Raw genomic sequence first — 12,798 nt, 5'->3', positions numbered from 1 at the left:
TTGCTGGCTCATGTTCAACTTCTCTGCTGGGAACCCCTGGTCATTTTATGCCAAGCTGCTTTCCAGAGTGCCCAGTGTATACTGGTATATGGGATCATTCCTTCCCAAGGGCAGAGTTTAGCATTTCGCTTTTTCAAACTTCATGAGATTCTTGTCAGCCCATTTGGCCAACCTGATGAGGTCCCTCTTTATGGCAGCACAACCATCTTATCAGCCACTCCTTCCAATTTTGTATCATCTGCAGCCATGCTGAGGGTCACTCTCTCCCATCATCCAGGTCATTAAACAAAGATGTCAACTAGTGTTGGCCCTAGTATCAGCTCTTGGGATATACTGCTAGTTGCTGACCTCCAGCTGGACTTTGGGCTGCTTATCAAAATACTTTGAGCCTGGCATGTAAGGGAATACTTTTCAGCTTGTGAGTTTGAATTACATGTCTAGAGATGGTAACTGCCACTTACTACAGAATAAAAAAAAAAATTAGTGCTTTAAACGTTGAAACTTTTGGATGAATAATGAAATTTAATCTGGACAGCATTTTTGGTGTTCAGTAGTATCAATATTGAATTAGGGGATGTTTATAGCTTGATGCCCAAATTCTTCATCTTTACTACGTGAGTGTTTGTTTTAGGCACTTCACTGAAATGTTTTTCATCCTCTTTTTCGTTTAGACCAGGCTACTTTCTCTTTGCATACTGCAGGTGTTCCACTATTTCCTCGCAGGTGGATTAAGATAGAAGGGGCACCATCTTTGAAAGTTATCACATGCTCTTCCCAGCTACCTCTGCAATCCTCAGTCCTCTACCAAGCCTCACTCGCATCTCAGGGGATGACTTGTTTTAATCTTCTAAGTGATTACACAGATTCCTCCCTGCCTTTTCCCCTTTTACCTGTACTCCCTTACTGCTGAATCTTGCCTAGGCAAAACCAGCTTATCAGCACAGGAAATGTTTTCTGTTAGTGAGAAGGTAATAGAACATGATATCGCTATTTTAGTGTCTGCAGTTGAGTATTCACATGCTAGTGTATGGTCTGAAACCTTTGAAGTTTGTTCAAAATAAAACTGGAGAAGTATTTTAAGTTAAACTAGACTAGGTTTGTACTTTCACTGAAGTTTATTATTTCCCTTCTGCTTTTCTGAAAAGGTACCCTGGAGCTCAACTTCATCAAAATTACACAAAAAAGAAGCCAGTTTTGAGGCATGCATTTTTTGGTACATAAAAACCAAGTTGGCATCCAGAGTTTTTGCCTGAGTTGTGAAGAGGCAATGTGTTGCATGAATTCTGGATCCTTGTTGGAATTTTGAATCTTGGAAAACAACTGCTTTGTAGCACTTTTTCTGGCTTTGTTACTTGGCTGTCCTTTCCAGTCCTTGTTAACTGTTTTTTTAAGTAGTTTGTGCAATACTTATGTTTAAAATTGGGAATTCTTCTGTGGCTTTTGCTTGACGAAGATGTGCCGTTGAGATTCACATTAAATCAGAGGAATTTCTTGCTACCTACAGTTCAGAAATAGGATGATGGTTTTTCTGCATTGAATTTACCAAAAGCTTATGTATTGTGAAGTAGAAATGTTCTTTATGGGTGAAGAGTATGACCAAATCAGAAGTGGGAAAAGAAATAATTCTACTGAGAATACCGTAAATGCCTCCTTTTCATTTCCACCTTTCTGGAGTGTGACTGAGCTAGATTAGGTTGATGGTTTTCTTTTTGCATTTGATGTAACTTAAGACTGTGCCAGTTTGTATCTTTTAATGGCACATTTTGCTAGCTCAGAGGGCTCCTATTCTGATAGACCTGAAAGCCTTCTACTTAGCAGCAAGTGTTCTTTCATATTCAAAACGTCTTCAATTTGTTTGCAGGGTGTCTTCAGCCTTTTCCCTGGCAACTTTCTCTGCCTCAGTTTGGCTTGGAAGCTGTACCTGGGTGCCCAGCACTACCCTCAAAAGCAGGAGGTGCCAGTGTCAAGAGCACTTAACTGTATTTTGAACAACTTGCAGCCTTCTAGGCAAATTCTCTGCCATTAGAGCTTCCTAATACTTTCTTTATTTGAAACAGCTTTGGTTTGATTACTGATTCTATGTACATACTGCATAATTAATTGGAGAATTTCCAGGTAGTTCAGGGGCTAATTAAGCTCCTGATACAGGTCTGCATGCTTTTCAGGATCATCATGTTTCCAAAGTAATCATTCTTCTACTTTGCTGACAAGCAGCTTGAAATTTCACTTGGGAGAGCAGAACAGTTTATGAAGCAGTGTTGCCTACTGGAATAAGCAGAAAAACAGATATTGGCATGCATGTCTGGATGAATGGAGCAGGCAGAAATTGCTTGGTGACTTCCCATGGAGAAAAAAGGACTACTTTCCATGTTGTTATTTTGGGATGAAGTAAGTCCGGTTCGTTCGTGGATGGATGGTCACTTAGCCACCACCGAAGACAGAAGAAAAATCATGTTGCTTAGGTCAGAAGAACTCTTATTTTTTAAGTTGCATTTTTTTTTTTTCCAAGAGAGTGGTCTTTTGATTCAGAAGTATCTAAAGCCAGTAAGCACCAGTCCATCTGCTGTGCTGGCTTCCAGTGTATCTAAGAAAACCTCTTTAGATGAGTGGTGTCTGATCGTGAATACATTCATTGAAAATTTCATAGCAGCGTTCACTGGCTCAGTTGTGAAACATGAGGAACAACTAGGAGGAAATGAAACCTTAATGTCAGTGCAGAAACACCACGGTATAAGTAACTCTTACAAGAACTTGTTCAAGTAGTTTGGTTTTCAGATTCTTTTGTTTGGCTATACAAGACCATACACTTAACTTTATAAACTGCTTGTTTATCATGCTTTACAGGCACTTCACTGGCTAAAATACTTCGCTTCAGAATTTGCAATGGCTGATGGTATTGCTTTGTCTCACTAGTAATGCTGGTACTGCTGGTATCTCTGGAATGATTCCTAAAAAGTTAGCAACATCGGAAACAAAGGCAACATTGCTCAGGTGCTTGAGTGAAAAACGTACAGGGTGTTTCAAAAAGATGGACTAAATTTCAAAACAGTTGCAGGGTCACCATCCTGCAAGTGACTGAGGCCGGGGCTGTTTGTGTGCTGGGAGAGGCATCTGGCGGTGATCATTTGGAACTCTGTGCCCCGTCCTTTCATGTGGTAAGAGTTTCATTCACGGGCAGTTCGTGGTTGCGGAGATGTAGAGATTTCAAATTGGGTCGATCATTTTGAAACACCCTATGTTTCTTTTAGATGAGTGCAAGCAGTTAAGTGTAGCTCACTTTGATGACAGATATATTTGTAAATATACATTGTCATTCACATCAAGGCTGAACTCTAGTCCACTTTACCGAGTATTTCTGAAGAATGCAGGTGTCGTCAGCTGGTCAGATGTATAGATATGCTAAATTCCCTTAGTATAGTGTGGTGCTTCAAAGTTTTTAGTATGTTAACTACAAGTTAGAAGTGAACTGAGTTTCTTCAATCTCATTATTAAGCTGTTTAGGTAGTGAAGATTTCTTCAGTCAACCAAATGGCATTTGTTTTATTCAGAGCTCTCTCATTTAGAGCAGAATACTTGTTCAGTGTTCATGTATTTTCTTAGGCAAAGGAAGGAGAATGCAACTGTCTCTTTTGGAAACAGTTTCGATTCTAAATGTCAGACTCCTATCTTCTATGTGTGAGAGAACATTGAAATTTATTTTATTTTTATTTAAAACATGCAAAATTAGGAAAAGAGGATGATGTTATATTTATTTCCTAAAGAATAGAGAGAAGGAAAAACTGCAGCTGAGTTTCAGAGGCTTTTCAGCTGAAAACAGTACTCAAGATATTTTTCATCTTAGACTGTCCTGTACTTATATGGACAGTCTTTATGTGGTGATATCCCTTCATGTAGGGAAACCGACTCAGTTTGACTACACCTGGAAAACCTAATCTGACTGTTTACAACAGAAGGCTGGATTAAATGATATCTAGGGGCCTCCATATAAACATCCAGCCTCCATATAGATATCCAGGTCTCCGTATAACCATCCAGCATAGGTGTTATATATGATTCTATGAAAGTCTCTGGCCATCTTGGTGGTTGCTTCCTGAGTACTTTTTGAGTTGCAGGAGAGACACAAAATCTAAATAGTAGTTTCTAGGAACATAAGTAAACCCATCATAAATAAAATACAGACTTACGGAGATGTAGAAGTAATACCTGATTTTTGTTTGTGTAGTACACCTTTCTCTTCCGATGCCATTGTAATCAGATTGTTGCTCCCAAACTGAGATTGATTTGACTGCTCACATATCCATTTCCTCTACTGACTTTTTCACATGTAATACATTGCTATCAGCTCATAATTTGGAAAGTATTTTGGGTCTGCTTACTGTAATACTACCTTTTGTTCCAAATAAAAAGGTGATAAATCTCATTGATGTAAGATTTCTCTTTAAGGTGTAAAATTGTCAGCTTTATACTAGAAAAGCTTTTATATTATCTCTTGTTCTCCTTAATTACAAGTATGCAGATAACACTTCATGGCCTACGTCATGACAGTAGCAATGTTGCAGTATGGGTTCTGTCTTCCAGCAGCGTTGTTTTGACTCTCATTTTTGAAACTTGACTGGTGACAAGATCAAAAAGGGTATTTATTTCATGTGTCAGATTCTACTTTCTTTACCATAAGGTAGTTCAAAATATGCTCAGCTTATGACAGTAGTCTCTCCTGTCAGTCACTCATTCTGGAGACTAGGCCTGTGATCTCTCAAATACCAGTTTCTTTGAACTGGTCATACCAATAGTTGCTAATGGTGAAGAGAACCAAAAGCTTCCCTTTGTTACAGGCTATTGGCAGAGCTACCACACAAAGTAAGATGAGATATGAAGGACCGATATAACCTGCTCCCTTGTGGCTTTGAGTCTTTCAGTTCTCTAGTGTTAGAAGAAACATCTAAAACTTTTCTTGCTTTTGCGCTGATTTTTTTTCTTTGCTACTCTTGCAGCTGGTTGCATAAATGCTGTGTTTTCCTTCTAATGGGAGCAGAAAAAGATTTTAGCTCATTTTATGAAATCTATTTAGGACTCAAGATCTTCTTGTAGCTGAAAATAACCAGTAGGTCCAAACAAGAGGCCCCAAATAAGGGGAAGTGTCTTTGATATTTGCAGTGCTTTGGGCCTTTTTTTCCTTAGATGGCCAGCTCTAAACAACTTGAGTAAGAACTTGTTTTGGTTTTGCTGTACTTCAACTTAGAAATCTAAACTACTTACAAATCTTACCAGGTTAAGAGTGTGCCCAGGTAGCTCATGCAAATATCTTATAGAATCCTATTAGCTAATTTAAAGTTATGAGGCTAGGCTGAACCATTGCCTAATACTTGATTTATTGCTCGTGCAATAATGGCTAAAATGTCAGTTAGGTCATTGCCCATTGTTTCTCTGCAAAACAGTGAATTTTCTTCGTAAAGAACAAGAAGTTAAATTTCACTTCCATGCCAGATGCATTTTTAAGTATATTTCCAGATGTCCTTACGCTCAGAAAGTGGGAAAGTGAACCTAAAATCTTTAGAAACCAGTTCTTTATGGGTTTTTTTGCTACAAGCCAAAACCAGAGAATTTGGAAATAAGGTGAGGAATTGAAAACAACTTTATGAAATATTTTGAGGGTGTATATTAAGTTAAGGGGATACTTAAAATGTTAATGTTCTTCTGAATATTACTCTGTAATAATTCATATGGAATATTTTGAAGTGAATGAGTTTGATAACAATTCCGATCAACTTCAGATTAGATTCAATCATGGCCATTAATCCTGTAGTCTTAACAACAAAATAGTAAATATGTGTTCTTTCTAAACAGTCTTTTCTAAACTTTTTCTTTAGCTGGTCCTTACCAAATATTTTTGAGCTCTGTATGTATAATCTCTTCAAAGTTAAGAGTACTGATACTTCATTTTCATCACTAACACTTCTGATTTTTTCTCCTTACTTTAGAGATGCTAGCAGGCAAAAAGCAAGCAAACAGCAAAGCAATTCAGACACATTGTTTACATTTAGACTTCTGCTCTGTTATGTTACTTGTGTTACTTCAAAGTGTGGGTGATTTATTTTTGGCAATAAATTTTCTTTTTGAATAATGACAGTTTTTGAATGTCAGAAGTTTTGTGTAGTACATTTGCTTGTATTTAAGAATAAAGTTTGGTTTCCTTAGCAAATAATTACTTGGTATTTCAATTTCCACCAGATTTATATAGGTTGGGGTAAAGGCCAGGAACATCCTTTTCTTAAATTTCTGTTAAAACATCTGGCAGCTTTTTAAACCTAGTATGTGATATAGAATTCTCCCCCTTCCTCTGCCCCCAGACTTGTCTTAAATGAAGTTTTTTAGTTTTCTCTCCCGATCTACCAGCTTTATTTGCAGAGGATCAAATTCAACAGACTTGCCAAAAACAAACAAACCAGACCAAACTAAAACTGAAACAAAAAAAACCACCCAAAAAAACAACCAATCAACCAACCAAAAAAACCCCCAAAAAACCCACAAAAAAAACCCAAACAAAAAACCCCCCAAAACCAAACCAAAAAACAAACCAAACAAACAATCCACAAAACCAGTTCTGTCATTCACTTGTTGAATCAATAACTCTATGGTGGGAGAGGAGATTCTTCTATCAAGAGAAATAGATCTAAAGAAGATCAAACCATCTAAACCACAGGTTTGTCTGTTGTATTACAGATGAAGGGCTTTCTTTTCTGATTATCTGATCTCTGTCCAGCCATCATCTGCTTCCAAACATGCCATTTCTCAGCGATTATGGGCATCCTGAGCATGCAAATATCCAGAAGTGTGTGAACAAGAGAAAGCTGCTTGATAACAGCCTCTTGTGGTTTCCAAAAGATGCAATTTTACCAAAGATCTGAAAGAAACTAAGTGAAAGATGTGTGTCCTCTGGTAAACGATTAACTAGTTAGATGATGAGGGAAGAAAAAAAACCCTCAATTTTTGTAGTTAACGGAATTTACCAGGAAAACCCTGCAGGAGTTTGTGCTGCGCCTCGTGCTGCCTCACATCTGAAAGGCAATGGATGAAGTGTGGTGAAGTTTGCTTGTGTTGATAAGCTCCTTAAGGTCCAGCTGAGGAGGGGTGCAGAAGGACCTGGCAAGGCAAGTGGGAGAGAAACAGTTTAAACTTTGTAGAGCGCGGTAGGCCCTGGGCTGACAAGGTCTTGCAAACATGAGATATTGATGTTTTTGCGGAAAACTACTTTGATAGTGCTTTCTTGATTTCCTACAGAGAACTGAGCATCAAACAAAATTTCAGATGTTATTAGGAACAAAGAGCAGAAATGAAATTATGTAAAAGTTAATGTACATCTCCCATCATGAACAGGGAGTACAATTTTGCCTCCTACATGGGAAGAAAGTTATAATGCAAGTGGAAGAAGAATAGAGAAAGATAAGAGTGGTCAGACAGGTGGAATTGCTTCTGTGTGAATAATGAATGATTCTTTAACCTGGAGAAGAAAATGAAGTAGTATGTGATCTAGGACTGTATAGTCATTAGTGTATGGAAAAGAGAGCAGAATGAAAAGAAATTTCTCCAAGAACTGAAAAATCATCAGATAGTAGGTTCAAATTAAACATGATGCTCATTTAGGCTGTGAAATGCCATAACACAGCATGCAGGATGCTAAAAGCTTATGGTTTCAAAAATCTGAACAGACTAGTGAACAATATCTTATTGAGAACTAGTGAATATAAAGGCATCATCTCTGACTTAAGAGGTCCCTGGGTCAACTTGTGTAAGCACCTGCTCTCAGCTAATGAGTCATAAGGCGGATGGATTCAGATTCTGCTCTGATAGTTTGACAATCTTTACCTTGATGGCCTAAAGAACAATGCAAAATGCTTCATGACAAGCTAGAGATCACTTTCTTGCTAGCTTATAGATCATTCTTTGGAAATTTGATTACCTTTTGAACAGATCAGGGATATGACTTCTTTTAGGATACAGGTAGGCAGGCTTAATTGTTGCACTTGCTGTGGTGCTTGTCTGACCTTGTGGTCACCTGCCTTCCTGCCCTCAGTAATTTTTTTGCTACATCCTCCAGTTGAGGATGAAGTTGCCAGATTTTTCACATTTCCAGCTGAAAAGGATAGGCTTGCTGAGACTTTGTATGCTCCTTGGTCAGAGTTTTGTTCCAGTTGTACAGTAGGAAAACTTAAGTTTTTGATTGTGTTTTTTTCAGCATGTAGTTGAGGGTAACTGTAATGACTGGCTGGTTTTAGTACTTTGACTGTTGGAGGATCATTTTTAGTACTTTGACTTAATGTAGATGCTTAATTGTCTGCTTATATAATTGAGAGCTAGATGTATACTTATTGAACTAGAAAACTTTGCTGCACAAGAATGTGACAAGATGGTGTGTTTGCTTTAAGAACCACTTGCCAAGAATATAAAACATACTCTGACTTTTTTTTTGAGTTTCATGGTGGCTTTCATAAATAGCTTCTGGTAGATGTTTTGCAACATATGTCAATAAATAAGGTTTGGGCAGTTGTATCTCTTAAAGTATGAGGGATTCTCAGCTTCCCTTTTTATGTTTCGTCTGTTTCGTCCTTGAATGTTTTACCATTGTTAGTCTGAAGACAGCACTTGGCATGTCTGTCTTGGAAGTCTAGAAGTTGCATGTTGAAGGTTGATTAGATTGCTGTAGGACACACTTTACAGATTAAAAAAAGAGTTTAAGGAATTTTTATCACCCTGCAGCTAACTTTAATTATTCCTCAATACTAGTCTTCACCAGTTTGGGGTTTTTTATGCTCAGTGTGTCTTCTAATTAATTTCACAGTAAAATGTTGCTTATGGAGTTATGTCTTCAATAACTTGGTTTCGTGCACACAATTGTAATGATGGCTTGGTGTTCTCGTATTTCTTTCTACTCCGAACTTGTTTGGAAATACAGGTTACTAAAGTAGCTGCAGATATTTTATATTCTAAGCAGGTAGCTCAAACGTTCGCTTTGTGGTGTTCCTGTTTAAGCACTTAGGATAGACAAAATGATTTAGTAGCTTTCGTTAGAGGCAGTCAGTTGTCTGTCTTAAAGATATTGCTGTCAGCCATCAGAAAAGGTTGTTTGCATTGAAGTTATCAGTATTTGGGAAGTGTGTTTCAATTTCATCTTTGAAACTCTTGTACCCATTTTAAGTACACACACATTAAACTGACATACTATATACTGTGAAGTGATAGGGATGCCTGTAGTACCTTATGGTGTGGTACATTTACTCAAGCTGCCACTAAACATTTTTGGGAGTTTCCAAGTTATTAGAGATTCCCCCAAATAAAGTGTCATGCTGTGTTCATAGGATCATAGAATACCAGGTTGGAAGGGACCACAAGGATCATCTGGTCCACCCTTGGCAAAAGCGTGGTCAGTTCCTGATGGCTTAATTGTTTTGCCTTGATCTGGATGTGAGTTATGGTCTAGGAGCTGTGGAGCCCCCTGATCAGACCAACAGGATTTACAAACTCCATACAAGCCACAGCTAGTTTACCTGTAGATGGGTGAGATGATGGGCAGAGCAGACTTATGCTATGTATGTATCAGCTCGTATGATCACACCCTTGTATCTGTCCATGATGTTTCTGAAAATCTTATTGAGTATCTCGCGTGGTGATGCTCTTGCTGAGACCCTCTAAAATAGACACGACTGTCACAATTAGTATTTAATGTGGAAGGTCTCTGTTTTTAATAAGGGTGATGTATAGTGAGTGTAATTCATACTGAGATCCAAGGGTTTTAAGGAGACTTTGAAATCGACACCATTTCATTTGCAGGACAATCAAAGAACACTTTTTAAGCTGTTAGTGCCATCGGTCTTGCGCAGCTACAGTTAGACAAGCATGAAAAGACCAGTTGCTTCAAGCCGTGTTCTGTGGGAATGACTTGTACGTTAAGGAAATACCACGGGTAACATGTGCTTTGTTTCCGCTGTTCATGTGCCTAAACTGAGTGCTTATCTTGTGTTTTCTAGCAGCACAGTGGAATGAAGTTTTCCATGAAAGGAACTCATAACCAAGGCAACGGCTACAGCCCTGTCAGCAGTGGAGGCATGAGGCAACCAGTTGGTAACCGAGGACACCACCAGTATAATCGGAATATATGGAGAAGAAAAAAACACAGAGACAGTTTGCCCATTAGTCTGAGCAGATAATGGCAGATGCCAAAATGACCTTCCCTGTTCAGACAAACTGAGCGAGTGCCACTTGACTTGAGGGATGGAGACCAGCGTCCAGCACATCGTTTTATTGGTGTTGCCAAATATCTGCAGCTGACTTCTTTGCATGTTTTTTGTGTGGTGGTTCAGTCCATCTTCAAGAAGTAGTTGTGCTTATCTGTGAAGCCTTATTAAAACGTGGAAGTTTGTTTTCTGCCTTCCCACAATGGTTCATACAGTGCCGAAGCAGCTCTGACAATGGAACTGTGAGGACATTTTAAAAATGCTGTGGCTTTTTTGCTGTGGCTGCATCTGTTCCTTTGTGGGTTCTGTTTTATTTTAGAAGTGAAGGAAACTTCAGCCCCTTGGAATTTTTTTCTTTGCAGCAAATTAAGTTGGGAATTCATAAAAGTAAATTTGCTGCTCTCCTGTTTTTGTTTCAAAGTTCAGAATTTTTTGCTCTGTAAATATTGGAAGTATAATTTGTGCAATAACTCAGAATTTTTAATTTAACTTCATATTGTCACATAAGTTATATTTAATGGGAAGACGTTTTTTAATTTACAGATCCTTTCCCAGGTTGCATTATCTAAGTTGGGTTCATAGTTTTGGCAGGTTGTCTGAGCAGTGTTACAAACATGACATTTGGTAATATTTGAGGCTTCTTGATTCACAATGAAAGTGTGATTTGGCTTATGGTTTTAAGAAGGTATTAAGCTCCAAAGCATTTTGACCCTGTGTTTTTTAGCTCATTGTCTGGCCTCTATCAGTTATCTTGCTCTGACCAATGAGTTTTAATTTTATTCCTTTAACTAGACAACAAATCCAGAATTTGTAGTACCAGAAGTAAAACTTTTGAAAGGAGGGGGAAAAGGGTGTTTCAAGTCCTGATGTGGAATTAAAAAGCTGTGAGCTACACGCTTTGATGCATTTTAGCAATGTAACCTGTTAATGTTTGGGTTCAAACAACATTATTAAATAGAGGTACCCGGCTTAAGGAATGTGGAGAAAGGAAATATGTTGATTCCATTAAGGAATCTGTATAGCAGTATGCATTAGTTCTGTTAAGAGCAAATATATAAAAAGTACTTCAGCTGCTCTGAGCATTACAAGAAGTATCTTTTGATGTATTGCAGGAGAGCACAGCCCAGTGTTGTACACAGTATGAGTGGCTGGCACTTAATTTACAGATGCATACAGGTATACTATGCAAGTGTGTATTGCCATGACAAACACTGTCTTTAACTTTTTGAAAAATGTACATCCTGCCTAACCCTGAGTTTTTAAAGCACCACAGTTGTCCTGGGAGTAGGTCACATCTCATGCCCTCTGACTGCCCGTTTGTTTTTTTTTTTAATGAGAGTTCTTAAGCTATACAGAAAACTACAGATCAGTTGTGTAAACCCACTAGCAGAGAAAGTTGAAGAATCCTGTTAACAGGACGTCTATACTGTGTACAGATATAGAAGGTTTTAAAACTGATATCTGAATATTAAAATGAGGTGTCAAGCATGAAGCTTTTTAATATGCTGTATGCATTTGAAGCAGAAGTAGTTCATGTTATTACTGAATCTGTCAAACACAAACAGGTCCTTGAGGGGAGAGAGGGCAACATTCCAAAGTAGAGTAGTGCATATCTGTTTGCAAAAAGTTTGTCTTAATGCTCAAGACTCATCACAATTAAAAAAAAAAAAAGTTTTAAAAATTGTGAGCTGATTCATAAATAATATCTAAGGGCTGGTACATGAGCCTGTACTGCTTAGTCTTCACACACTAGCAATATTGAGCATAACTACATTAAAGAGCCTTCAAAGGCTTTAGTTGGTGTCTTATACTAGAATCCATTTTAAAGCAAAACTCATTTGAAAAGTGGTATCATGTAACACTTCAGTCATGGTGAACCAAATAAATTGGCCTGGCTATCACTGTGGTTATGTGCTACAGGTTTAAAAAAATCATGTTTAAATTTTTTGTGTGGACAACTATGTGGAAGCTAAAATTGACATATTTTTATGTAAAGTTTTCTATTCTTTGATTTTTAATAAACTTTGGAGACCAGTCACTCTTCTGTACCTTTTTATGGGAAATGTAATGCGTGAAATAATACTTGACCTTATCCCATTGTTTGATGTACACTTTAGGATCTGCTTTAAATTGTTGATGCCAGACGCCTTCAGAACGAGCTCGGAAGTTGGTTGGATGCCCTCTGCAAACCTTCGTGATGTGTTTATAAAGGGAGTAATGAACACTGTAGTTGGTGTCGTAGTTGTGGGTTTGATCTCTTGATAATATGAGAGAGCAAAGGAATTGGAGGTAGTTCCCAACAATATTCTTGAAAGAGGAGATTGGCTTAACTGATCCCTTGGGATACCTTAACTTTCCATGTAATTTTTCTAGTCCCTCCTCGCAGCTTCTGACTTCCTTTCAAAAAGCTTTGTCCAGTTTTTAGCCTCCTCAAAGACTGGACTTAACCTTGTCTTTTTTTTTTATTTCCGTTAACCCTCTGAGAGGAGCTGTCATGTCAATAATTGACTTGAATTCAAAATTTCAGAATTGAGTCTTTGGAAGGAATTTGTGCAAATCTGTGAACTTT

The 12,798-nt window shown here is 38.0% G+C and overlaps 1 protein-coding gene across 4 annotated transcripts in view; it reads left to right on the top strand.

The window, feature by feature from the left end:
- The window catches only part of TENT4A (terminal nucleotidyltransferase 4A), a 61,357-nt gene extending 49,104 nt beyond the window's left edge, over positions 1–12,253 (top strand). For 2 of the 4 annotated variants that reach the window (XM_065629604.1, XM_065629602.1), the window contains one exon: positions 10,026–12,253. In XM_065629604.1, coding sequence (XP_065485676.1) covers positions 10,026–10,202 — 177 coding nt within the window. In that variant the 3' untranslated portion in view covers positions 10,203–12,253. Of the gene's footprint in view, positions 1–10,022 lie in introns of all 4 variants that reach the window. The other 2 variants (XM_065629603.1, XM_065629601.1) reach the window with 1 other exon arrangement.
- The last annotated feature ends 545 nt before the right edge of the window (positions 12,254–12,798 follow it).

This window comes from Caloenas nicobarica, chromosome 2, assembly GCF_036013445.1.
Source record: "Caloenas nicobarica isolate bCalNic1 chromosome 2, bCalNic1.hap1, whole genome shotgun sequence".
Classification (NCBI taxonomy): Eukaryota; Metazoa; Chordata; class Aves; order Columbiformes; family Columbidae; genus Caloenas; species Caloenas nicobarica.
The sequence above is the reverse complement of the archived record's forward strand: the minus strand, read 5'-3'. Positions and strand labels throughout refer to the sequence as shown.